This window comes from Zea mays, chromosome 5, assembly GCF_902167145.1.
Source record: "Zea mays cultivar B73 chromosome 5, Zm-B73-REFERENCE-NAM-5.0, whole genome shotgun sequence".
Lineage (NCBI taxonomy): Eukaryota > Viridiplantae > Streptophyta > Magnoliopsida > Poales > Poaceae > Zea > Zea mays.
In genome coordinates, this window is record NC_050100.1 from 11,902,895 (window position 1) to 11,930,037 (window position 27,143).

A 27,143-nucleotide genomic window follows, 5' to 3' on the forward strand; every position below is an offset into this window, starting at 1 on the left:
TGCAACTACCTATGAGTGAAATGCATCCTGGCAAACTTTTTCTACGTTCTCATGGATCCATGTTCATTACAACTTCACTCTACGTCCAATCGTAGATCTAAACACATTTCGAATGGACTACTTGAAAAGTCAAATGGGTTCACGTTCATTTTAAGTGTACTCTAGACCCAATCATGGATCTAAACACACTTCAAATGAACCACTTAAAAAGTGAAAAAAAATAACGAATGACCATTCCATGAGTTCATAGAGCTAGAAGAGAATGCAGAAAAAGTTTAGAGGCATTTCACTCTAAACGATGTAGTGATGGTATGGCATACCGTATACCTTTGTGACAAGTGTGCTTTCATTTACCAACAAAATGGTAAATTGGCAGTACAACAGTATTACATAGTTCAAAGCTCATGCCGCACCCACGCCTGCCCCCAAAACAGGTTTTTTTTTCTTTTTATCTACAGAAACATATCAAGGCGCTTAAGGGTACAAAGCAAACAAATCAATAGCAATCTCAGCAACGATCCTGTCCAAAGATTCTATAGATCAAAACCCAGAGAGCCTCTTTTTCTACTGTTATATGGAACTTGGCCTAAAGCATGTGCGTTAGCCTCTGATTACCAGCATCCAGAATGATTTCATCCTGCTGAGTTGTTGTGCTGTGCAAAAAAAAATGGTGTCAGCCATGCTCAGGAGTTCATTTGAAATTTGTTTGCAAAAAACAGCTTAAATTGCTATAGCACTGCACACTTACTTGAGATAGCTCAAAGCTGACATTCTGTACAGTAATGTAAATACAAGGAGATGCAATCCGATGCTGTAGAAGAATATAAACGTCCGTGCGTATCTGAGTGGAAATAAATAGATGGCAATGTTAATACCATGTTCTATTCCCCACTCCATGACAAAAATAAAGAAATTATGGCCCCATGCAGAATAAACATATATGATTATGTATCATGAAAGATTTATATATATGGTTCAACTTGGAACGAGTTTCGCATGCAATGAAGCAAAAAATAATAATAACAGATCTGGACATTGCATATTGACCATGTATGGAAATTTAAGCATCCCTGTGATGAGTACAGCATGATTTCAAAAAGGTAGAGTCATAGTAATCAATTCCAGTTTCTAGTATAAAAAACAAATGGGCATACAAAGACATGTCTAACTTGATTTTTCTACAATAATCTACCAGTTATTATCAAACAGTATCATTAGAAATAAATAAATAAAAAGGTAGGTGGGATGATTTTTACACAAAGATAGTATCATACTTGTTACCAAGGACAAAACGGCCACTACTAAGTGTGATTTTGTCTCTTAAACCAAGTTCCTTATAACGCTGATCCTTTTCCTGGGTACAGAAAGGAAAATAAAATATAAATAAACTATATGCAATACCATACAGAACAAGAGTTATAATAATATGTTATCTATCAATAAAGTGAATGATACCTTCTTTGAAAAAGCAGCAAACGGGTTTATGTCATCCTCATACATTTTCTTGTACTTTGCTTCAACATCAGAAGAACCACTTTCAATATCTTCTGCGTACTGCAATAACACAACAAAGGTCAAATGCAAGAAAATGCGGAGAGACAAATTTACATAAAAAGATTTGTGATAAACCTTTTTTGGTCCCCTGGAAACAATCTTGTCGTGGCTATAGTCTTGGACATATCGAATCTTTCCATACAGTTGCACATTATCAGCTTTAGTTTTTTCCAGTTCAACAGTCAGCATCTCATGCTTCTCTTTTAGTCTCCTCAGTTCCTATTATCCTCAAAAATGGCAATTAATCAGTGACACACATTCATGTTTCATGTAGACAAGAGACATCATGTGATAAAAAAATCTAAAGGGAAGTGTGACAAAGCCAGAGGCTATGAATATGATCGAGGCAAATCCCCATGTCACCTCATTTTCACTCTTATAAATATTACTCCAAAGATTAGCCCCGTACACCGATCACCAATGGTGTAAAACATAGTGTGTTCTCAGCTTTCCTCAATAATAAGAAAAGCCATAGTGTATATTTGTCTTAGGACTAGACAACCAATCTCACTTGAAACAGTAAGATGACACTGCCAGTTTCTACAAATTCATCAAATATATACCTCCTCAGTTTCACGCAGACGTGCACGGAAACGATCCCTCTGGTTGCAAATGACCTTGAGCATCGAACTTTGATCTTGATCTGCCGATGCATGCCTTGGATCAGAGCCCTGCAAATAAAAGACACAAGTGAATCTGAGAAAAGTGGGCATCCCACTACACACAGAGGGTAAATAGAGTCAGATTATAATAACCTTAGTAACTACGTTCCAGGATCGATGGGATTGAGAAACGGGAACGTGGTACATTACTAAATCTAGGTTTTAACACAAACGAGAACGAATGTTCTTGGAACGAGGAACGTGGCCAAGTTCCATGTTCCTAGTTTCTAAGAATGAAACCATAAACTAGTAATTAGAAATAAAATAAATAAAAAGGGAGGTGGGATGAGTTTTACACAAAGATAGATTATTACTAAAGTCAGGTGGTCCGAGTAGCACTCCTCAAGTCCTGAGTTCGAATCCCAGTGGGAGCGAATTTCAGGTGAGGTTAAAAAATGTCATTCACCAGTTCCCCTGGTTGTGTGCACACGAGATGGACTAGCCTATGGGGGCGGATCCTCGTGTAGGATTGGGAGGGCTCAAAGCACGAGTAAATATTTGGCCTGTAGGGGGCGGACCCTCATGCTGCACGGGAGGCCAGCTTTTCTGACCTTTATCAGTCGGGGCTCCAATTGAACTTCTTCTTAATATAATACCGTGAAGGCGGTATTTCCCCTACCACCGAGTTTTTTTTAAGAATGAAACCATAATGGTAGATAGATGAAAACTCGAAGCAAGTACATACATTTATAGCCAACTATACTGCCAAAAGTACATGTACAGCAAGCACAATATAAGCAAAATTCTTGGCAAATTAGCATATTTGCATAAATTAATGTCTAGAATGGTGAATTCTGGACACAGATATCTGCATATATTACCAAATATTTCACTAGCATGCATGGTTTTTAAAGCGGTAAGGCGGTCCAAGGCGTTGGAGCACCGCCTGGATGCCTAGACGATGCCTAGGCGAGGTAGGCAGGCAAGGCGCCTAGGCGTTAGACCACTGCCCGGACGCCTAGGCGTCGCCTATGCGACGCCTTAAGAACAGAGCTAGCATGTCTACAAAATCAGAACATTGGAGCTGTTATTTATGCTGGCAATGGAGCTGTTAGTAAAGAACCAAAGGTAAGTACAACCATTAATACAGAAAACGATTGTAAATACAAGTATTCTAGAACAAACTTCACAGCATATCTTAAAATAAACAAAAGTTATTGCAAACAACAGCAAGATAGGGTGTGATTGTTAGACTTAATCTTGAGTTCTTGACTAGTTAGTTTTTGTTGATTAAGTGTGTGTGTGTTAGTGAAGTGCTACTCTGAGTTGTGCTGCAAATGTTGTCGAGTGGCTGGCCGAGCTGCCAAGTTGTGTGGCAAGCCAGTACACCAAGTGGACGTGTTATTTGTGTGCAAGTGCAGATCATGCACGGTGCAGAGGAGACTCCGTGGTGTGCGTGGAGGAGTTGTGGAGCTGCAGGCAGAGCGCTAGACGTGGCTGGGTTGTCAGGTGTTCGTTGGTGGTGCTAGTCTTTAGGGCCAAGCAGGTGTTTGCCTATCTAGTCTGAGATGCGGTGGTCATCCGGTGGAATCCCATCAAGCCTGGAGATTATGTGCTTGCATGCAGGAGTACGTGCGTCTTAGCGTGTGTATGGGCAATAATGGCCGCATACTTAGCGCTTAAGCATGTCATTACTTCTTTATCCAAAGTGTGCAGTGTTTGTTCGCAGAGTAATAGTGTGTACTGCACAAGTGCTGTGCGTGAGCAGCGTGTCCTGTGTGGGTACTGGCGTGCAGTGCCGCCGTGAACAAGTGTGTGCTGTTGTGAGAATTCTTTTGTCCACCAAGAAGCTAGCAAGGGCTGCTTGCTTGTGCTGTTTCATCCTCTTCTCTTCTTATCTTCTCCTTGAGCCAATTGCAAGAGTGTTGTGTGAGAGAGTGAACTGGGTCAACAATGGGTATCAGAGCTCAGGTCGGCCCAGTGCATTCGCAGACAAAACTTGGCTCACAATGTTTGAAGGGGAGATTGACCAATTGTTGGAACCGGACCGCCGATACACGGCGCACCCGCACACACACCCAGGCCATTGGGCCATGACACCCGCACCTGAACGCACATCAACGAGCTATAGGTCTATTGGACCAACACTCCCCCTCCCTAAAAAGCTAGCCCTTTAAGTCGCCTTCATCCATATAAACCATGATTGCCCACCCACAACTCATAATGTGGGGCTATTCCAACAGTGATTAGCAAAACTAAACTAGAAATTACCTCAGATGCTTCACTTGAGCCGATTTCTTGAATATCCCAGTCATTCAAGAGTGAGCCCCTCCTATCAGTTGAACTGTAGCCCTGCATAGATGATGAACATCAGATCTATGCCCTTCTGAAAAGTATAGCAATAATATAGAAGACTTGGTTTCTAACATCTGAATTCCGAAACACGGAATTATGTAGTTATAACAACACTGACAATATTCAGTTTCAGGTTGCAGTTCTGAAGTCTCATGCATGCTAAATGCACAAGATTCTATGAATAATTGTAGGAAGCTACTATTAACAGGTATCAGGTGAATAATCAAATGAGCATGCAAACCAACCTTTAGTATGTCATCCTCAAGTTTCAAAATCAGCTTTTGCTGCTCTTCAACCTTTGAAGTTAGTTCAACAATCCTTTTTTCAGCTTCCTCAAGAACACTTGTTTTCTCTGATATTTTAACCTTTAAAATTAAGCAAATCAGCCAGTCCAATAGGTAAACGTAACAGATACGTTGTAACCTTGCATGCATGTTAAAAACTAATGTCCTTAGAGAAAATTGATTAAACCACCACGGCTTCCAGCATCCAAACTAGAGGTACCTTCAGTTGTGTTAGCTCATGCTCCATTTTACGGTTCTTGTCTAGAAGCAATGCTTCCAACTTGCTCATTTCTTCACCATTAGTAGCAAGCTCCCAGTCTTCAGCTTCAATGGAGTTGTAACCAACAGCCTGTCGGAAGAAATACTGGTGTCAGGAGGACGACAGACTAAAGAATCAAAAGAAAGATGAAATCACATGCAGTAATGGCAAAAGGTACAACACTAACCATATGGCAAATAAATCATTTTTAGGATCATCAACAAGGCATCACAATGAACCCTAAATATATCATTTTAGGGAGAATGGAACACAGTAAGCTGACCTAATGTATTATTTAGATTTGATTGAAAGAATGTGTGTGCGTTGAGAACAACCTTTTATAGGATATAGTTGCAGACTCGCAGTTAAGAATCTAGAAATTAGCAGTCAGTGTTCAACTAGCCTACCACAACTTGCTTGGGACTACAAGGCTTTGTTGTTGTTGTAGTGCTTAACACCATGGTGGACTGGTAGTCCCAAAAAAGGTTAGTACTGTTCCAGTTGCAGTGAACAAGAATTTTTTTTGTTGTAATACCTGCAAAATCTGAACCTTTTTCTTGAGATCATCTACCAGTTTTTGTGTAGGTCTTTCCTGGAGTTCTTTCTTCAACTCCATAAGAGCACTTTCCTACAAATAGGAAATCAATTAATAAAAATATAAATAGAAGGTGATGTAGTTGCATAAAGATAAACAGTTTCAGGAAATAGCATGACAACCCAGTTCACATATTTAAAAATACTAATAGAAGCAATAAATATGCATCATGTTTTACCTCACTAGGATGACTCTGTCCTTGTTTCTAAGACAAGATGCAAACCTGAAGGATATACTCATGTTTATCCAAATCACCCATAAAACATGAGGTAAATGAAGAATGTCCAGTGAAGAGTGATGGAAGCAAAAGAAAATAGCATGTCATGAACTGCTTTTGGGCAAAGGAGCACACAGTGTGAGTAACTAAACCGGTTACAGTCCATGTATGAACGTATACGCTCTATAAAGGCTTTGTGACCTTCACAGATGAAGGAAAGATCAGGCAGGAAAGTTATCAAATGTTGCTAGATCTATTAGCATCTCGATGATAGGCTGTGGTGGTGTTTAATGTGTAAAAGGCGTGAATATAATATAAAGAATAACTAGTTGTAACAAACTCTCTTCTTACTGTAATAACACAGTATTCTTCTGTGTGGCCAAGGAAGAAAAAAACGGGCAACTTTTCTAAATATGGTTATCAGAGTATCCCCCCTTCCAAAACTCTATGTGAAGATACATGCAAAATGAACGGATTATATTCAGATTGATATTTGATGATCAGTAACAAGAATACTGAGTTGATCCAAAAAGACCACTTAATAAAGTAGTACCTGTTCAGTGAGTAAAGTAGTCAACTTCTTAAGCTCGTTCACATGCATTTCTCTCTCACTTGATAAAGTACTTTCAATGTTGCGAAGTTCTGCATTCAACTCCGAAATAATCTTCTCCTTGGCGTTCAAGGAACTCTCAAGTATATCACTTGATTCCAAATAGTCACTGCAGAATTATGTAGTTCGCAAGCTCCAATTAATTTTAAACAGACATTGAAGCCCACTGCTAAAGTGCAGCACTAGCGCACTACTGCAATTATGTATCGTACACAGGATGAGTCTCTGTGTGTGGGGGGGGGGGGGGGGGGGGGGGGGGGAGGGGGGTTGCAAACTGACCTACTTTTGCTTGCATCCTCATTAGTTGTCTGCAATTGTGAACGCAGATCCCCCTGTAGTCAAGTAAAAAAGAATAGGAAAAGTTATCTTGGGCCATGCACTGAGCAAAACAATAGTTTTACACATTTGAAGTTATCCACAATTTGATGCTAACATAATGAATAAGGAAAGGTGAAACGTTAACGCGGTACCACTACATAGCATTATTTCTCAGAAAAATGTGGTTAGTGTTTGACACTAAACTTTCAATATAAGGTAACACTATTTAGTCCCTGAATGATTGAATCATAGTTTAGTTAATTTGGCCCTGACTCTTAAGGATGCAGATCATCAGGAAAGATTTGGTACAGTTTACTCCAAGTTCAAATCATATTCCAAAATGTCCTATCCTCATACCAACAATGAGTATGTGGGAACAAGCTCCTCTTGCTTGCGTGCCACGGAAACATAGATTTTATACATGATTCTGATAGACAAATTTCTACAGAAACTGGAAAAAATAAAGGACAGAAATGGCCACCAAAAAAACTGACACCAGTAAGTATGTTAAACCATTCACACATGACTGGTGGTAAAAAATATTGTAACATGTTGGACATGTTAAGCAGTCAGAACTCAGAAGCATTAAACTGGAATTTCAAATCACAAGGCTACCTTTTCCCTCTCAAGACTGACTAATCGTGCTTGAGCCCTTTCAACTTCATCCATCAGAAGGCTGACTTCAACCTCCTTTGCAGCTCGATCCTCCTCTGGGGAAAAAAATGAAATGCTTCAATTCACTATAACCTTTAAAATATAAGTCACAAAGATGATCATGATCACACTGGTTGGAAAGAGACCTGATTGAGTGCGAAGCTCAAACAATTGGCTTTGCGCCGATTCATGTAGCTTTTGCATATTCTTTACACTTTCTGTAGCTTGCCTTAGTTGGTCCTGCAATGACCGTTCCCTACAAGTATGGCAAGCCGAAGGTCAAAATATACAGTATGAGTCATGGTACATGAATTAGCCTTTGATGTCAGGCAAGAATTCTATATGGCAGTTCAGGTGATAACAGACTAACACTCTAACAGAGCGATTTTTTTCATAGATGTAGTATAGCCTCTTCTACTACCTTCGAAATACATGTCATTCTACAGTTTCTAGGGAAATTTAGCCAAATTTCCAATCTTACCCCTACTTAATTTCATAATTTAACTAAATTATCCACATGCATATCTCGTTTCCCGTGCTGTTGCACGTAAGCAGTCATGCACGCACCAATTAGAAGACACAACTGGGTAATAATAAAATGAGAGTAAAATGGCCGTATGATTGAACTTCTTAGTTCTTGTGGCCAACTCTAAAACAGCACCTGGTTTGATCCAAAGGTAGTACTACAGATGATTTTGCATACCTATCTTTCAGGGCTTCTAGAGTTTTCTGACTATCCTCAGCCATGCTTCGCTGCTTCATTTCAACCATCTCCCTTACTTTCTCCTCCATCTAAAATGATACAAATGGTAATAAAGCGAAAAGGTACAAAGCTTGAGAGATCGAATTGGTTATTATAATTTATCTGGAACGCTTTTTTATATAAGTTTGGACCCCTGTTGTTTATAAAAATTTTGACTCCTGACTGCATGCTTGCTATTGGTAGATAAAGGAATCTTCTACCCTCTATACTACATTTAGACAACACTCACATAGAAACATATTTCTACAAAATAAAATGTAGATAATAATGTGATGCTCAAAAAAAATTACAACACATTAAAATGGGTAGAGATCTAGTATTTTAATTGGAATTATTATATGGATAATGTCAACTCTTATGATTGACAAAGAAATAGGACAAGAAGAAACTCTTATTTGTAACACCAATGTCATATAAAAGTAAAAAAAACAAAGACATGTACGATAAATTAATAGTAGAGCATATAACTAAATGGTGACAGAAGTACAGAAAAGACCTGCTGTTCCAGTTGGCGATTACGCTCTTCAAGTCGCCTAATTGTTGCCTGCTGGTTCTTCAAGTGTGCAGCTTCAGCACGGTATTCTTCAAGCTCTAGTTTCATCTTACGGTTCTCAGTCTCCAGTTCAGACAATTTCTGGTCTTGATCCTGCATGAAATAGATCATTAACACTAGAATTGTTTATTAAACCCACCTATCATATTCAGACAAGCCTCTTGTTAGATAAACTGATTCAAGATCAAGCAAAAAAAGTGAAGTTGAAAATTCATGATGCTACGGAGGAAAACAGACCACGTCATATTTTTCACAAACTACTATCATGTTTTTTTTTACATTTTGATAACTTACCGTGATACATTTATATTTCTCAATGTTAAATCCGCATCATTTGTTGCACAAAAAAACCTTGCATTTTTCGAGTGTGGGAATACAGCTGGGTGATTTAGTACAAAATAGGTGCTATACAAGAATTTTGATCATATAAAGTATTTAATATGTTAGGTAAATTATAATAAGATGATATCTGTTGCTTCATGTTCATGATGATGTGCAATCTTTCAGCCTTGAAAGAGTAAGGACTTCCCACTGTGCATTTGTGATTGGGAGTACAAGAGAATTGAATTAGAAGAATGCAAGTATACAACAGAAGAAAAAATTGAAAGAACATACAGTCATTGAAGCAAGAGCTGGATATGGATCAGGAGCTTCATAGAGCTTCTGATAGATGTTGAGAAATGCATTTTCTCCAAACTTTGCTCTCTTTGTGAGGTTATCAACTTCCTCTTGATAACTCTTCAGCAAAGAATTGAGTAAACTGAGTTTCTCATCTGATGATGCCTTTTTGAAATCCCGTGTGTTCTCAGCAAGCTTACGCCTGTTCTTTTGACTAGTTTCTTGATTCTCCGCAATCTTTAAACCTTGCTCATCCAATCCACTTCTTTCCTTCTCCAAATCAAAATCTAGAGTGCAAAAGAAGCCAGAGTTAGAATTTTTCACCACTAATATGAAGTGAAAGTCACATAACAGTCAGTGTGGCCAAATAAATTACAACATGGAAACCCCAAACACTGAAACTACTAGTGAATGGTTTCCAGGAATATCAGAATGCCAGGTTTGAGATGAAGAGTAGCATTTTTTGCATTCAAACTGCATTTGCGTATTTCTGCTAGTGGATTGCTGAGTAATGTAGTCGAGCACAAGTTATACGTTCTCATAGAAGATTCAGATTAAGACTCGAAGCTATTTGACAAAGTGGACGGAGCAAATGTTAGAGCCGATGGCTGTGGCTATGGAAATGGCAAATGCATGTCGGCCCTTCAGGGTAATGAGTACGATCTAAACATCGTAATTAGAGAAAAGTCGAAACATCCTATTCAACTGATCCTGGAGCTCACCAACTCAAACCTACACCGCTTACTCGACGAGTTCAACTAAAAGGTCAAGCAAGGACAGAAGCACACCTTTCCAGAAACTGCAGACGACGGCAAGCGGCGATGAGATCGTCGCTGCGGTAGACGACTGGGACGGCGGTGGCGGGGGCGGAGGCGGCGAGCGGTCGCGGTCCGACGCGCCCGCTTGCGCCGGCGAGGGCTCCATGGGGATATGCGCAGGGGTTCAGGCCTTCGCCCTTCGGGGATCTGGACACCTGGATCTGGCGGGTGGGCGGGATCCGGTGGTGGGACGGACGGCGACCGGGCGACGACGCTCTGTGAGGAACCGGTATATATGTGGCCTGCCTTTCAGAAATCAAGTGGTTTCGTGTAGTTGTCGCAGGTCGCAGAGATGGGTTGTGTTGTCTCGTGGAGCGGTGAAGAACTGCTGAACTGGAGATGGCGATGCCGCGTGATTTCGGACGACCAGACGTGTTACTTGCTGTTTTCCGTGGTAAAAAATACAAGTGGAAGAAAATGCAAGCATTCCATTTGATTTAGCACCAAAATGTTACTGAGACGAGAACACATTGGTTTTGCCATTTTATATGCGAATGCGATTTTTGTGGATTATTTTTTTTTGTTGTAAGTGGCACAGGACAAAAAAGAAAATATTATCTTCATTCATAAATATATGACACCGCTGAATTTAAAACAAAAAACTTTAACCATTTGTATTATTAAATATAATGAGTTGTTATTTATTTATTTTTTTGATTTGTTTTATCACTTAAGTTAGTTTGTGTTTGACTTGAAATTTTACATTTTAAATAAATATTTTGAATAAGACGAATGATTAAAATTTTCGAAAAAAAATAACGCTGTCATATATTTATGAACTGAGATAATATTAGGGTAGGAATGTATCGATAATGTGGCTAGCAAAGTAAAGAGTGTTTGGTTTCTATAGACAAATTGTTAGTCTCTTACTCTCTTTTGGTTCTTAAATTACCAAACACAAGGACTTTAAAAGGATAAATTATCTCTATTTAGGTCTAGGTTTGCGCCTCTTTAGGATTGGCACAATGACTTAGCCATACAGGCCCAAGTTCGCAGACAAGAGAAATTCATTTTTTTTTTCTTTTCTCATTCATCAAATGGTGTTTTTTATTATTTTTCATGGTAACTCTATTTAGCACATGACACACAGACATTATAGCCTCACCTATCATTAGGGCTTGTTCGATTAGCTCTCAATTCATGTGGATTGAGTGGGATTGGGTGAAATTAAATCTCAAGTAAGTTAAACTCCTTAAATTTTTCTAATCTCATCCAATACATGGATAACGGGATTAACCGAATAAGACCTTAGTTGGAGAGTCTCGATGTTTCTAACATAGCGCTAACCATCTCCATTAGAATTCTGTTATTACTTTACACAATCCTATTGGTATGTGGAGAATAGGGACGTTCCTTTTCATGAATGATATCATGTTCCTCGCAGAATGAGTTAAATTCGTTTGGCAAATACTCTCCATCATGATCAGATCTCAGGCGTTTAATCATTCTTTCAAACTGATTTTTTAATTTTGTTTTTATAGATTTTGAAATAGATAAGATACACATCTCTTATTTTAAACAAGTACACATCGATATCAATATCATGAAATATCTTGTCCCTTCTTTTGTCAATATTCCATTTCTCTCGAAAAAATCAATGTGAACTAGTTCTAATGATTCTAAACTCGTCGCCTCTGTTGTCTTGTTAAATTATTTAGATTGCACATATATTTTATATTTAGATATTTTTGACAAAAGTAAATTTTAGGATTAAGCTCATGTACATGTTAGGACATATACAAACTATTGCCATTGGTTTTAATTTTTAAGTATAAGAGACCGTATGAAAAACTAAATCTTCTACATCATAAATATAAGAGTTAAGGGATAATATATAAAGAATTGTGTAGAAACGGACTCTTCAAAAAAAACACATCTTAATTTTTGTTCACTTAACCCCTATAGACCTTTTAAGGGCTGGTTAGTGACCATGAAATTGGATAACAATAGAATTCCTTTCTCACGAATACTTTCCAATTCTCCGATCACTAAATTAGCTTAAAAAATCTATAATTAATGGGGTTGTAGTAACTGCTGTGCAGTATGTGACTGGACAAACCGCGGATCCTCTTCGGATCTTCCTTCCCATGGCAAAATTCAGGTTCCGGCCGACTCCTATACATAGGCAGCCAGCCTTTTCACCCTTTTCCCTTCCCCCTCCCCAACCCCCCACACAGACTAGCAAGCCGCGCGCGGAGGCGAGGCGTTCGCACACCTCGCCGCGCGTCCTTGGCCTCTCCCCGCGCCACCACCGTTCCGTTGCGCCCGCTAACGATCACGCGTTTCCGGTGGGAGAGAGAGTAGGTAGGGAGAGGACGGGACAGGATGCTCGGGTTCAGGCAGATGTCGTGGTCGTCGGCGGAGGCGCAGGCGCCGTCGGAGCAGCTGTGCGAAGGGGTGGCGGCTGTCGTGGCGGCGCGCCAGGGGATGGAGACGCCGCTGACGGCGGTGGCCGAGGCGTTCGAGGAGCTGGTGCGCGGGATGGACGCCGACGGCGGCGAGCTCCGCGTCGCGCCCTTCAGCGACACCTGTGCCCTCGTCTCCGTGCTCTTCAGCAGCCTCGGGATGGCCTTCAGGTTCGCCGAGATGGAGTACGTCACCAAGGTGAGCGCCTGATCGATCCGAAAGTTCTGCGCGATCTCTCCTCTCTTTTTTTTCTCTCTCTCTCGCCCCTGCCGGGATCGTTTGCTTCGCTTTGTAGTTCGTACCGTTGTTGCGATCTCTCTGTGTCAGGAATCCAAGATTTTACACGGCTGGCGAGGTGAAATCCAACGAGTGATGCCTGGATAACATGGCGCCATATTATTTATTACTTTCATCAGATCTTCCTTCTTTCTAGAAAAGAACACACGTCACCGAAAAAAAAACGAACTTTGCAATCTTCTCCTTCAAGGAAGCTCCAGGAAAGAAAGTTGTCGCGTTGATTTGACTCGCGGTCGATTGCGTGCAGACTCTTTCAGTATTTCAATGGTCGGCGTTATTAGCACCACTGCACCAATCAAAATTGCTCCCGCGTACTCCCGGCAACGGAACGTAACGCCGCTTCTCCGCGTGAATACTGCGTACTCATACCACCCATCTATCCTTCCAGGTGAACGATCTCATCGGTGCCGGCAAGTCGTACCGCACGCTGAGCGACATCCTCGACAAGGACATCCAGAACGACTGCGTGAAGAAGCAGGGAAGCCACTCCCGGAACCTGCGCAGGGTCCGTCTCGGACTCGGCCTCATCAAGGCCCTCTTCGAGCAATTCCTCGCCACCGAGTAAGTCTCCTTTACATTGAGCCAAACGCAAACATCTCGTCACTGAAGTCTGGACATTTCAGGCCAGATAGGCCGTCTTGACTGAATCTCAAGGCGTCTATCTGTCCTGTATACAGCTTCTGATGTCCTTTTGTGAGATGGCAACTTCTGATGGCGACGAATGCATGATCCAGAACTGGCTATCTTTCGGATAAATATGTTTACCAAATTGCCAGCTAGTGCTCATAAGCTATTTAAAGCCAAATTGCCAGCTAGTGCTCATAAGCTATTTAAAAACACAGTGTGGCTGTCAAGTGCTATGATTGACACTTTGACAGGTAGATGTTTTGTTCTAAAAAGGTGTATATTGACAGGTCGCTCTGTTCTCTGGCACTTGATTTTTTCAGGGGTTCATTGTATGATGCTGCTACGATAGCTTACGGGCAGGTCTGCGCGCCGTTTCATAGCTGGGCGATCAGGAAGGCTGTTGGCGCTGGCATGTACACCCTTCCAACCAGGGAGCAGTTGGTAGTGCGGCTGAACGAAACTGGTAAGCAAACATGAACACCCACCACCACGTTTTTAAGCATTACATTACAAGTTTACCAAGCTTCGAATCTTGGTGCCCCGGAAGAAAACGCCTTGATTTCTCCAGGGGCTGATCAAGTGTTGACAGCGTCCTTTATTGATCGTTGACGCAGATCTCTCGGTGCAGAAGCAGATGAGGAGATACATTGACGCTTCTAGTCCTATCATAGAGTACATCGATAACCTTTTCCTCTCGAGGAACATTAGTCTAGATTGGTGAACTAGTTTTTCTGAGCTGTACTGAAAGTCAAGTTTGTAACTTGTTCACAAGCTGTTGTTGGTACCATCGATTTATTTCTTCATAGTTGTTTACTAGGTATGTGTCCGTGCGTTACGAAAGAAGTAAAAAATTTATATTAAACATATATACGAAACGACAAACGTCACTATGATATGCAAAATTTGTGTGGCAAACATTATCAATATCGCAAAACAACTTCATGTACTGCTACTGTTGACCTCGAGCGAGTCGTGATTGCACCTCCCGCCCGAGGTTGGCTTTGGGCAAGCCGTGACTACATCTCTCGCTTGTGTCTCTAGTGGCGGATCCAGGATTGATCTAAGAGAGGGGCTACTAACTTAAGACTATAACAAAAAAATTTAAACCAAACAAAAAAAATATAATTGATGCATCCATGATCCATCCCCTTGCTATAGATGCATCCATCCGGTAATATGGTATGTAAACAGCGTAAATTTTTGCGGTTCGCATCATATACCCCTCCATCAGCAGACGTATATGCAAAACCTTTTGTTGCACCCAGGCTAAAAAAAACTGACAATAACTTTCGTTGCCTGCGGCGGCGGCTCGGGCTCCTGCGCAACGGTGCTCCACGACTGGCGGCTCGGGTTCCTGTGCAGCGGCGCTCCACGGCTGGCGGCTGGTGCATCCACGCGAGTGCCGAGTGCGCGACCGCACCTGGTGGTGGGGGGCGACTGGGGCGAGCAGCGAGCGCGGCAGCGCGCTGTGGCGTGTGGGTGGAGCCGTGGCGGGCGAGCGCACTGGCGCTGCGGCGGCGGACTGGCGGGCGAGCGCGCCTGGTGGTGGAGGCCTAACGCTGGCGGGCCGCGGGCGAGCACGCTAGTCTGGAGAGGAGGCAGGACCAGAACGCTGGACGCAGGAGGTGGCGAGGCGGGTAGAGGGAGGCAACGGCAGGGAGCGACGGCTGGAGCTGGGGCTGTCGCTAGGTCACGCGACGATGGGCCTCTATTGGGCCGCGATCGCCGACCGGGGCTGCAGCCTAGGCAACCCTGGGTGGAGATCCGCCCCTATGTGTCTCCCACCTAAGGGTGGCCTTGGGCGAGCCGTGACTGCGTGTAACACCCTGAATTTGGGAGTATAAAATTTCTTTTCTAATATTCACCAAATTCAGGTGTTACCCTCTCTTTTCCTTGCTTTTCTTTTCTTTATTCTAAATGGTGAAGAGTTATTATATATATATATATATATATATATATAAGTTTTTAGCGTAGTAAAATAAAATCTTGGAGAAACTTTGGTTGTTGCATTTCATGCTGAAGCATAATTTTTATCTGCTACCGCATTTATGCTAGTTGGACATGATCTAAAATAAACAAATACATTCATATGTATATATAAATATATATATCTATATCTAAATAAAAGGAGTAAATAGAAAAGGAAAAGAAGAAAGCAAACCCACTCCCCATTCCCTGTCTCAGTTCAGCAACCGCCCCGCGTCGATGTATCATTTGAACCCCATGTCTCCTCAACCTCGCTACTCTCTCTCACCCTTGCACGGTGTTCGAACCAAAATTGAGCGCGGACGGTCCGCGCCTGTGGGCCGGACGGTCCGCGCGTGCGCAGAACAGATTAGGGTTCCGAGTTTTGTGCTACGGTTGTTAGCTAAAATCATGGGATAAGCTCGGAAATTAGTTTGTAAAGGGTCCAGCCCCCCTCCTCTATAAATAGAGAGGTATACGGCCGATTTGTAATCATCAACAATCGAATCAATACAACTTCTATTTCGCATTTTATCCTAGGAGTAGTTCTAGTCTAGTTTAGCTTTAGCCTTCCAATCCCCAATTCTTCGTCTCTCTTCGACTCTACGTCGATTAGAGGAGTCTAGGTCGGCCGGCCCGAGCCTAGACACCACCTAGGATCTCTCCTCCCCGACGGGGTCCCTCCCGGGAGCGAAATCCAGGCGCCGTCGGCGGTCTTCCGCCGCCCCTGCGCACGCGCGGACCGTCCGGCCCTAGGGCGCGGACCGTCCGGCCGTCAGGCAGGGAACTCGGGCTCCTGCACCAGGTCGCGGACCGTCCGGCCCTGTGCCGCGGACCGTCCGCGCCTGACCAGAAAGCACCGCCGCCTCGCACCAGGCCGCAGACCGTCCGGCCCCCGCGCGCGGACCGTCCGCCCCTGTGCAGAGAGCACCGCCGCTGGTTCTCTTGAGTAATTGGCGCCTCCAAAAAGGCGTCAACATACTTTTTGGCGACTCCGCTGGGGACAACACATATAGACCTATCAAATCGGCCCTCAATGGCCGGTTCAAAAGATAGCTCTGAGGTTTCCACCAGCAATATCATCACACCGACATGGGAAGCTTTGCCGGCTGAAGAACAACTTCTGTTCGAGGAGCGCCAGGAGCAGCTGATCCAAGAAGCAAAGGCGAAGTTCCTGGCTGACTTCAAAGTGGACAGGAACAACAAAGTCGTTCGGCAACGGGCGACAGATCTGGCTTCGCTCCGACCTACTACGATTACCCCAAATGTAAGTAGCACCAACGAACTCCAATCTCTTAAAGCTTACATAGACGAACAGCGAGAACAGATGCAAAATATCATAGGGGTTATGCAAAACGATTGTAGGAGACTAGTACGTGCATTTGATAAATCTAGTATAACAAATTTTCCTTCACACGAGGTTGAATTAGGAGATAATACACGTAATACATCAGCTAAAGGTTGTCACGACCAGTCACAACCCCCTTATGGGATGCCGATGGACACGTACCCTGAGCAAACGCAAATCGGCAGTAAACCAGCCGATCTACACATGTCCGGACCGTCCGCTCGCGAGCGCGGACCGTCCGGGTCAGCCACAGTCGGGCCCATTTTTAATGAGTTACCTAGACACACACCCGAGCCACCACATAGGGCACCGAATTTAAATTATCCAGTCGGACGGTCCGCATACAACGACGGACGGTCCGCATATAATCACGGACGGTCCGGGTACGTATCCGGACAGTCCGCGCATGAGTCTTTTGAGGGGGATTATTACCTAAATCCTCGCCCGTCCCAACAACACTTCCCATCACATTATGCAATGCACCAGCCCATTAATTCAGGATCCAGAGCCCAGGAAAGCTTCCCGGCCCCACCTAGAAGGCCGGAAAGAAACGATCAAACATATGAGCCATATAGCGCAAATGGAAATGCACCACGTAGCCCAAACCAATGGGGGAACGACAACATACTAACATGCAACCACCCCCACCTATGTTTGACCAGAGAGCCGGTGGTCTTGCACCGGCTGCCATTGGTATAGTGAGAGAAGAAATAGCCGGGGCGTTCCGAGATAAGCTCGGAGTAAGCATGATCCCTGGAGGGCAATCATATCGGAAGCCTTATGACAGCCGATTTGATCACCACCCATACCCACAGGGAACTAGGATACCCGAGTTTGCAAAGTTTTCGGGTGACCAAGGAAAGAGCACGCGTGAGCACATAGGCCAGTTCCTAGCACAATTAGGAGAATTGGCTGACACCGAAGCATTCCGTGTGCGTTTATTTTCATTATCCTTAACAGGGACTGCATTCACATGGTATGTCACGCTCCCTCCTAATTCCATTTTGTCATGGGGAGACTTAGAGCAAAAATTTCATGAACACTTCTTCTCTGGTGATTATGAGCTAGATTTAGTAGACTTAGTGACCCTACGACAAGAAAAGGATGAATCGGTTAGTGATTATATCCGGAGATTCCAGGATACGAGAAACCGATGCTTTCAAATTCATCTAACAGATAAACAACTGGCGGGAATAGCCTTTGATGGATTGCGCTATTATTTGAAAGAGAGATTAGAAGGCATCCAGTTCTTTACTCTAGCACAATTACATCAGAGAGCTTCGGCTTGTGAAAGCCGAAGCAAAGAACTAGTCAGAACGGTTCATCATAATGTCCCTATAGTAGAACACAATCAAAGTAGTTCGGACGATGAACCAAAGAAAGTTTACACTGCCGAAATAGTTTGGCCCGAGCAGGCCAAATCTTCGGCTTGCTACTCCTTGCAGTCAGTTCAAAAGGAACGACAAGAGGAGGTTAAGTTTACATTTAATGTCGGCAAATGTGATAAGATATTCGATGAATTACTAAAAAATGGTAACATTAAAATTGATTATATCGTTCCACCTGCCGACGAACTAAAGCGTCGCGCATACTGCAAGTGGCACAACTCATTTTCACATGCCACTAATGATTGTAATGTGTTCCGACGACAAATTCAATCGGCCATTAATGAGGGACGATTGAAATTTCAGGAGGACACGGAGCCCTTCCCAATGAATGTGATCGACTTTAATGGCAAAAAGGTCCTAATTCGGCCCAACACAGCCGATAAGGGCAAAGACAAAGAAGTCATCATCGGCAACGCACGGGAGGCCGATGGAAACAACAAAATTTCTTGCAGGAAAGTGATGGCCGAGAAGACTCCTGATGGAGGGGAGACACTGAAGGTAACCATCACAAACTCCAGCGCTGGGGGGCAAGCACAGACAAGGGGATATGCGCGAGAACCCATACTACGCATCGCGGACGGTCCGGTGTCTAGGCGCGGACGGTCCGTAACATCACCGGACGGTCCGAAGCGTTCCGACGGACGGTCCGGCAACGTCAAAGAGCCGCGGCAACCACGTACCTTCAAACCACGACGACCAGAAATAGGTACGTGGAAAACTAACACATTCAAGGCAACTGGTCGGTTGGTAAAATCTAGCCCGACCTTTGATCAATTATTGTCTAAATATGTGAAAAAGAAGGCTGGCTCCAGTGACCGGCCACCAAAGGGACCTCGCTTACCCACCCAGGTGCGACGGCAGGTTAGGCCGATTGGACCACCACACCAATCGGAAAGGACGGAAGGTCATAATGTTCAATTAAGACCTAACGTACCTGCATGGACACCTCCACCACCATATCCACCTATGCCATATCCATACACATACATACCTCCACCATATGTCCCAAATCAAATGTGGGGCATGCCACCATATCCATTTGGGATGCCACAGTACCCCGCTTGGGGGGCACCCCAAACATCTGTATTCAATAGGTTGACACCTCCAGTACAAGACCGATTGAGAGCCCCTCAATCTGGTCCACGAGCACAGGCCCAGCAAGATTGCCGAACAACTCAGCCCCAAAGGCTGACTAATCCGGCAGGGGGACATACAGCTATAACCTCCAACAGTACGAAAAAGGGAGAGGTCATTAAAATAGGAGCGACAGATGTCGTCGTACAACAAAATAACGAAGGGCCGATGATTTTTGGTGAATCGGCCAGCACAAACAAAAAAGAAAGTGCGACTGTCAATAAAATAGCCGATCCAAAATACTCCATGCCCCGATGGTGTCCATCGGGATTGACACGATCGCAAAAGCGAAAATTACAGCGCCTCAGAGCAAAGGAGAATCAGGAAAAAGAGGCAGAAAGAATATTCAATGACACGCATCCGCAGTATCCGCCACCGCAAAAGAGATGGAGACCAAAGGCCGTTGAGAAAAGTCAAACGGCCACAAAGATAGTAAATAAAACAACAACTGTGCATCTCTCTGCAGGTATGGTAGACTGTCCGGCTATAAAGGCCGGATCATCTGCACAGGACGCGGACTATCCGACCCCTGAGGCCGAACCATCCGCACTACACCAAGACACCTCCGACGACGTACCGACGCCCATGGAGGAAGACGACCTGCAAGGAGAAGACCTGGTCGACTACGGAGCTACGCCAGAACACTTAGAGAATTAGGAAGGCAAGGTGACGAATTGGTTAGGACCAGTATGACGCTCGGCGATGTTGGGACTGACAGTTCGATCAAATCTAAAGGGATCACGTCCGTTGAGTCAACCATCGAGACCAAGGCCACTGCGTACCATCCTAGTAAGTGGCAAGATGCCTAAGAAAACCGATGTGATAACATCGAGTTAGTTGCTTTTGGTTCGCTCAGCTCCACCAAAAGGCAGGGGGGCATATGTTCGAACCAAAATTGAGCGCGGACGGTCCGCGCCTGTGGGCCGGACGGTCCGCGCGTGCGCAGAACAGATTAGGGTTCCGAGTTTTGTGCTACGGTTGTTAGCTAAAATCATGGGATAAGCTCGGAAATTAGTTTGTAAAGGGTCCAGCCCCCCTCCTCTATAAATAGAGAGGTATACGGCCGATTTGTAATCATCAACAATCGAATCAATATAACTTCTATTTCGCATTTTATCCTAGGAGTAGTTCTAGTCTAGTTTAGCTTTAGCCTTCCAATCCCCAATTCTTCGTCTCTCTTCGACTCTACGTCGATTAGAGGAGTCTAGGTCGGCCGGCCCGAGCCTAGACACCATCTAGGATCTCTCCTCCCCGACGGGGTCCCTCCCGGGAGCGAAATCCAGGCGCCGTCGGCGGTCTTCCGCCGCCCCTGCGCACGCGCGGACCGTCCGGCCCTAGGGCGCGGACCGTCCGGCCGTCAGGCAGGGAACTCGGGCTCCTGCACCAGGTCGCGGACCGTCCGGCCCTGTGCCGCGGACCGTCCGCGCCTGACCAGAAAGCACCGCCGCCTCGCACCAGGCCGCGGACCGTCCGCCCCTGTGCAGAGAGCACCGCCGCTAGTTCTCTTGAGTAATTGGCGCCTCCAAAAAGGCGTCAACACACGGCCACCAACCGCTCCCGCGGACGCGGCAAGGCAGGTCTGGGCCTGTGCGCACGGCAGCCGGCCGGCTGTAGCCGCTAGCCGTGGCCATGGCGGCGGCCAGCCCTGCCCCCAGCCGACCTCGACCCTCCGGCGAGCTGCCCTCCATGTCCCGGTCGCTTGGTCGTTCGCCGTGCCGATCGCCCTGCGCTGCTCTCGTCGTCGCCGGGGTTAGTGGCCGGGTGAGGCTCCCTCTTCTTCTCCTTTTATCCCTCTTCCTCTCTGGCTGCTCCCTCCCTCCCCACGCGTTCTTCCCCTCCCCTCTGTTCTTGGCCAGCGCGACGGCTTGCCCCCTGCCGCGGCTCCTAGCTCGCCCAGCCCCTGCTAGCCCCGTGTCCCTTGCATGGCAAACCTCCATGGCCAGGGCCATGGCTAGCTAAGCGCCTATGCGATCGCGCCCATGTCCGTCTCGCCCCTGTTCGTCTCACCCCTGACGGCGTCGTCTCCTGGTCGCAGCTCCCATTGTGCCCAGAAGCTAGCAAGCCCCCTACGAAGCCTTTTCTTTTCCCATGGATGTGCCCTTCTCTCTTCCTTCTCTTTGCTGCAATGTGTGTCCACGGAAGGAGGAAAGGAGAATCGTCCGTGCGTAGGAACTGAAAGGTGGAAAAGAAGAACGTTGGATCCCCTGCGTCTGTAGTCCTTGTGGCCTTCCATGTGGCTGATTTTACAACCAAATAGATCACGCATTAACTTTGGTCTTATAAACCTGTTTTGCACTAGCTACGTTAGCTTCGCAATATATCGTGTACACGAGTTAATTAATTAATATTGGTTTTTCGATGGTTATGAAAATAGTGATCTAACTAAAACTAATGTATAATTTTAATTTACACATTTATACATAAATGTTAACATGATTTATGCCAACTTAAATACTTTTATTTAATTATTGGTTTGTTGTGCACATAGTCGTGTGTCATTGTAGCTGTCGCCCTCTGCATTGTTTCGCGTTGTCCGCACGTTATTTAATTATTTCTGTTATTGTCGCTCGCGCTAATTAGTCAATTATTGTTTAGTTGTTGGTTATTTAAGATAACAATTTATTTAGAACGAGTCTATAGTTTTAACTCGTGTTTTTATAAATATAAATGTTAATTAACTTGATTAATACCAGATTAAATACTTTTAACTAATTATTTGTTTGTTGTTGTTCGCACGATGCAACGTTTGTGCGTCATCGTGTTGTTCGCGCGCGTAGTCGCGTTGACTCACACGTGTCACGCACTGTCACGCACTGTCGTGCGCATTGTCTCGCGCGAGTGTCGCGCGTGCCGTTCGCACGTGTCGTCGTGCACTGTTCACGTGTGTCGCATGATGTCTGCACGTGATAATAAATTGTTTTTTTGCTCATAAGCACTCATGTTAATAAGGTTAATTCGTCAGGTCATATATTTTAAATAATTAACTTAAGCTTCGCTTGACTAGTATTTATTAGATTAATATTCTAACTAAATTAAATGTGTAGTGTTCCACTTGAGCTTTTATAATAAATATTAACATGATAAATATTATCTTAACTACTTTCTATTTACTTAACATTCGTTTAGTATAAACATGTCGCCTGTTCAGTTATTCTCGTCTGTCGCGGGTGTTGTTCCTCGCGCGGTGGCGTGCTGCTTCACGCGTCGTGCCCGTGTTGTCTGCGTGTTGTTCGTGCGTGATGTGTTCGTGGTCGCGTGCTGATTCGTGCGCGTTCGCGCTCGTCGCGCGCTGTTTTCGTGTGTCGTCAGCGTGCTATGTCGCGCGTGTCCGCACGACGTTTGCATGTTGTCGTGCTGTTTCACGCGTCATAAATTTGTCTCGCTTAAAATCTCCCATTTTAATTAAATTACTTAATTAACTGACATTTGTTAGTGTAGCAGATTAATCGAACTAAACGGTGTATAATTTTTATATTTGATAATGTCGAATTAAATGTTATAGTTAATATTTATTTAGTGTAAACGTGATATCTTCTTGACCGTAGCTTCGATTGTCGCGTTTCTTTTTCCTCGCGTGACCGTAGTAACGCGTTCCGTTTTCATATTGCATGTTTTATTACATTTTATCTTGTATGGTGTAATGTTCTTATGCGTATATATATGTTTGTTTGTTTGTTCCTGTTTGTCTTCGCTTCGCGTTGCGATTAGATCGCGATCTGTTTCCGAGCTTCGAGGAATCGACGGTCAGGCTTCAATGACCAAGTGATCAAGCTCTTCGAGTTCTACGAGGCTGAAGACCCTGAGCATCTGATTGGTGAAGGCAAGTGTCATATGTCCCATTATGTCCCATTTACTTTATAATACACTGTCCCGCATACTATGAACAACATAAGGATTTACTAGCTTTCTATTTACCTTGTCCTTGATTACCTATTGGGTTACTATGGTTAGCTTTATGCTATTGCTTTAACATAATCAACGAACATGATGTGAACATTTATGATACGATGATGTTGTCCCGATGATCTTGTGATATTTTAGGGGACTCGGGATGTTTCCCGAGTACCTCTCCGTAAGGACCTATTCGTTGAGAGACCACCCGGGATAACAGTGCAACCATGAGGGTGAAATGGGACGCCCTTAGCTAATTAATTAGAGGAACTAGAGGTGTAGTTGCTTCGCCGTCGTGCCGTCAATGGGGTCCAGGCACAATGCTTGCTCTGCCGAGGCTGAGTGCCGAGGTTCTTTCGTTTTGCTCTTGTTAGTCACCCTCCTGTGGGGAGAGGTACTGTGTTTATCAAACTGGAGAAACCTAACGAGCGGCTATGACCTCTAGGGAATCTTTGTAAAGGCTACGTAGTGATACCCTACCGGACCACCTAGGAAGTGATCAATGGGGAGTCATGATCCCCGGGCAAAATGGGAATCACGGCTCATGGGTAAAGTGTGCGACCTCTGCAGAGGGTAGTGAAACTGATATATCAGCCGTGCTCACGGTTAAGAGCAGCCTTGGGATCCTCTTTGATTAGAGATACTCCGGATACACCTCAGATGATGACTTTAATGATGATGGTTAATGATGGCGACTTTAATTATGAATTCTAGTATTTCCTCTATGAGGAGATACTTTTTGGGATAATAACTTGGGTTTTATGATAAAATCTGGCTTCTACTAACAATAAATACCTGACCAACTAAAAGCGACTACTTGAGCCTAACCCCACATAAAAAGCTAGTCCACTTCAGCCAAACGGGACATTTGCTGAGTACGTTGATGTGTACTCACCCTTGCTTTCACAAAACACTAGGTTGCCTTTGGTGCAATCTATGCCCAGGTAAAGAAGAAGGCGTCGAGGCGGATCTCCAGGAGTTCTAGGACTTCGACGAGTTCGAGGATTAGGCTAGCGACCTCCCCCAGTTAGCTGCCTGTGGTGGGTTTATTTACGTTGGCTACGTTTCTATTCTGTGTACTTTGATTTTACTATGTAAATGACTCTAGTCTTTCATATTATTACTTACCCTTTATTGTTATTCGAAGCATTGTGCTATGATGAGTCATTTATGTAATCGCTATGTACGTGAGTTCTGATCCTGGCACGTACATGGTTCGCATTCGGTTTACCTTCCAAAACCGGGTGTGACATAAGTGGTATCAAAGCTGTGCTGACTGTAGGACCGCTGACCTAGAGTAGCATTGGCCATTTTAAGGACTTATTGATTATTACTTCATCTCATCCTTGATTCTGCTTCAAAATATTAGTCACCTCGACTAATTCTATGTTGTGCTCCTATATACCCCCTTGTCAAAAGTATTTTATTCTAGTATGATCTATACTTCTCTCAATCCATTAGATCTGATCTCAGTCTTGTGCTTGCGACATCTTTGTAGATGCCCCTGACCATAACCTTTTTGTCTGTTGGGATTCTTCCCTCTTCCGTCATTAAATTGCTACCCTTTGACTATCTTTATTCCCTTAGTATTGACATGCTCATTGTCGGGGACCATAATTAGGGGTACCCTCAAGACGCCTAATTCTCAGCTGGTAACCCCCATCAGCATAAAGCTGCAAAGGCCTGATGGGCGCGATTAAGTCAGGGATCAGTCCACATGAGTGACTCGATCACGCTTCACCCGAGCCTAGCCTCGGCCGAAGGCAGCCGACCTCGAGAGACTTCCGTCTCGCCCGAGGCCCCCTTTTTATGGCGGACACATCACCGGCTTGCCCAAGGTCTTGGCTTCGCTCAGAAGCAACCTTGACTAAATCACCACACCGACTGACCAAATTGCAGGGGCATTTAACGCAAAGGTGGCCTGACACCTCTATCCTGACACGCGCCCCCGGCAGAGCCGAGGTGACCGCCGTCACTCCACCGCTCCACTGGCCAGTCTGACAGAAGGACAGCGCCACCTGCGCCACTCCGACTGCAGTGCCACTCGACAGAGTGAGTCTGACAGGCAATCAGGCCTTGCCAAGGGCGCCACAGCGAACTCCGCTCCGCCCGACCCCAGGGCTCGGACTCGGGCTAAGACCCGGAAGACAGCGAACTCCGCTCCGCCCGACCCAGGGCTCGGACTCGGGCTAAGACCCGGAAGACGGCGAACTCCGCTCCGCCCGACCCAGGGCTCGGACTCGGGCTAAGACCCGGAAGACGGCGAACTCCGCTCCGCCCGACCCCAGGGCTCGGACTCGGGCTAAGACCCGGAAGACGGCGAACTCCGCTCCGCCCGACCCCAGGGCTCGGACTCGGGCTAAGACCCGGAAGACGACGAACCCCGCTCCGCCCGACCCCAGGGCTCGGACTCCGCCCTGGCCTCGGTCGAACGACCTCCGCCTCGCCCGACCCCTTGGCTCGGGCTCGGCCACGGCAACTGAAGGCAAGACTCAACCTCGGCTTCGGAGGAAACCCCACGTCGCCCTGCCTAGAGCACAGACCGCCACGTCAACAGGAGACGTCATCATCATCCTACCCCGAATCGACTCGGGTCACGGAGAACAAGACCGGCGTCTCGTCCGGCCAGCTCCGCCAGAGGGGCAATGATGGCGCTCCACAAGCTCTATGACGACGGCGGCCCCCAGCTCTCTTACGGAAGCAGGACAACGTCAGCAGGGACTCGACCGCTCCAACAGCTGTCCCTCCATCAGGCTCCGCCGCACCTCCGATAGCCACGACATCACGCCAGCAGGATGCCCAGATCTCTCCGGCTGCCACATCGGCATGTACCTAGGGCGCTAGCTCTCCCCCCGCTAGACACGTAGCACTCTGCTACATCCCCATTGTACACCTGGATCCTCTCCTTACAACTATAAAAGGAAGGACCAGGGCCTTCTCAGAGAAGGTTGGCCGCGCGGGACCGAGGACGGGACAGGCGCTCTCTTGGGGCCGCTCGCTTCCCTCACCCGCGTGGACGCTTGTAACCCCCCTACTGCAAGCGCACCCGACCTGGGCGCGGGACGAACACGAAGGCCGCGGGACTTCCACCTCTCTCACGCTCGGCTCCGGCCGCCTCGCCTCTCCCCCCTCCGCGCTCGCCCACGCGCTCGACCCATCTGGGCTGGGGCACGCAGCACACTCACTCGTCGGCTTAGGGACCCCCCTGTCTCGAAACGCCGACAGTTGGCGCGCCAGGTAGGGGCCTGCTACGTGCTGACGAATAGCTCCCCGTCAAGCTCCAGATGGGCAGTCTCCAGCAACCTCTCCGGCCCGGGACGGTGCTTCGTTTCGGGGCTCTCGAGTTCATGTCCTTCGACGGCAGCTACGACATGATACTTCTTCCACCGCCGTGCGACCACGACAATGGCGGCCGACAACCCGCCCGCCGGCGGCGGAATCGACAACGTCTTCCCCGCGTGGTGGAAGAGCTATATTCGGGCTCGCTCCGTTCTCTCCCCCGCCAACGGAGGGGAAGGCGGAGCCGTCAAGGCCAGACGGGAGGCCGCGCTTCGTCAGCCGTCGAGCGAATCGACGCCCCCGACGCCCCGACGGAAGGCACGCCGGACGTCGACCTCGTGTTCGAGACGGAGGCGAGCGTCGTCCCCCCGCGGCACGCTGACCCTGAGCAAGAAGACGACGCCGGCGCGCTCGCGGAAAGCCTGCAGGACGTCGCCCTCGAACCAGAGATGACGGCGCAACCAGTCCCCGATGTGACTACATCGCTCCTCGTCGACCAAGAGGTAACGACTGACTCCCATCTTGCGTCATTTCGACTCGGCCTCAACCCGCCAAACGACCTCGATTTGGCGGGCGCTCTCATTGAGGCGAGTGCAACCCCACTGAGG

At 45.9% G+C, this 27,143-nt stretch overlaps 3 protein-coding genes across 3 annotated transcripts; 2 read left to right on the forward strand and 1 right to left on the reverse strand.

Moving 5' to 3' along the window:
- Positions 1-263: 263 nt before the first annotated feature.
- On the reverse strand, positions 264-12,071 carry LOC103625954 (protein CASP). Its single transcript, XM_008646355.3, has 18 exons — positions 10,171-12,071; positions 9,380-9,669; positions 8,708-8,857; positions 8,152-8,240; positions 7,595-7,704; positions 7,410-7,504; positions 6,756-6,808; positions 6,420-6,585; positions 5,590-5,682; positions 5,016-5,144; positions 4,757-4,876; positions 4,428-4,508; positions 2,118-2,225; positions 1,630-1,773; positions 1,456-1,554; positions 1,275-1,354; positions 749-841; positions 264-653 (listed from the first exon to the last, which is right to left on the reverse strand). Exons 1-18 carry the CDS (start codon positions 10,304-10,306, stop codon positions 587-589), a joined length of 2,103 nt encoding a protein of 700 aa, XP_008644577.1. The 5' UTR covers positions 10,307-12,071; the 3' UTR covers positions 264-586.
- Positions 12,072-12,218: 147 nt separating this feature from the next.
- Positions 12,219-14,436, forward strand: LOC100278613 (uncharacterized). The gene is given in 4 exon segments (NM_001151835.3): positions 12,219-12,804; positions 13,292-13,464; positions 13,851-13,993; positions 14,145-14,436. Coding segments are annotated over 4 exon segments (702 nt in total). The 5' UTR covers positions 12,219-12,525; the 3' UTR covers positions 14,252-14,436.
- Positions 14,437-20,900: 6,464 nt separating this feature from the next.
- On the forward strand, positions 20,901-24,456 carry LOC118471984 (uncharacterized). Its single transcript, XM_035958948.1, has 3 exons — positions 20,901-21,126; positions 23,074-23,185; positions 24,174-24,456. Exons 1-3 carry the CDS (start codon positions 20,995-20,997, stop codon positions 24,239-24,241), a joined length of 312 nt encoding a protein of 103 aa, XP_035814841.1. The 5' UTR covers positions 20,901-20,994; the 3' UTR covers positions 24,242-24,456.
- Positions 24,457-27,143: the final 2,687 nt, after the last annotated feature.

Excerpts from the sequence above, each read along its gene's own strand:
- LOC103625954 (XM_008646355.3), bottom strand. The coding sequence starts at position 10,306 with ATGGAGCCCTCGCCGGCGCAAGCGGGCGCGTCGGACCGCGACCGCTCG. Across the intron at positions 8,241-8,707 it reads ATCGCCAACTGGAACAGCAG|ATGGAGGAGAAAGTAAGGGA; the intron begins GTCTTTTCTGTA and ends GTATCATTTTAG. Across the intron at positions 4,509-4,756 it reads TTGAGGATGACATACTAAAG|GGCTACAGTTCAACTGATAG; the intron begins GTTGGTTTGCAT and ends TCATCTATGCAG.
- LOC118471984 (XM_035958948.1), top strand. The coding sequence starts at position 20,995 with ATGGCGGCGGCCAGCCCTGCCCCCAGCCGACCTCGACCCTCCGGCGAG. Across the intron at positions 21,127-23,073 it reads TCGCCGGGGTTAGTGGCCGG|ATCGCGATCTGTTTCCGAGC; the intron begins GTGAGGCTCCCT and ends CGTTGCGATTAG. Across the intron at positions 23,186-24,173 it reads TGAGCATCTGATTGGTGAAG|GTTGCCTTTGGTGCAATCTA; the intron begins GCAAGTGTCATA and ends ACAAAACACTAG.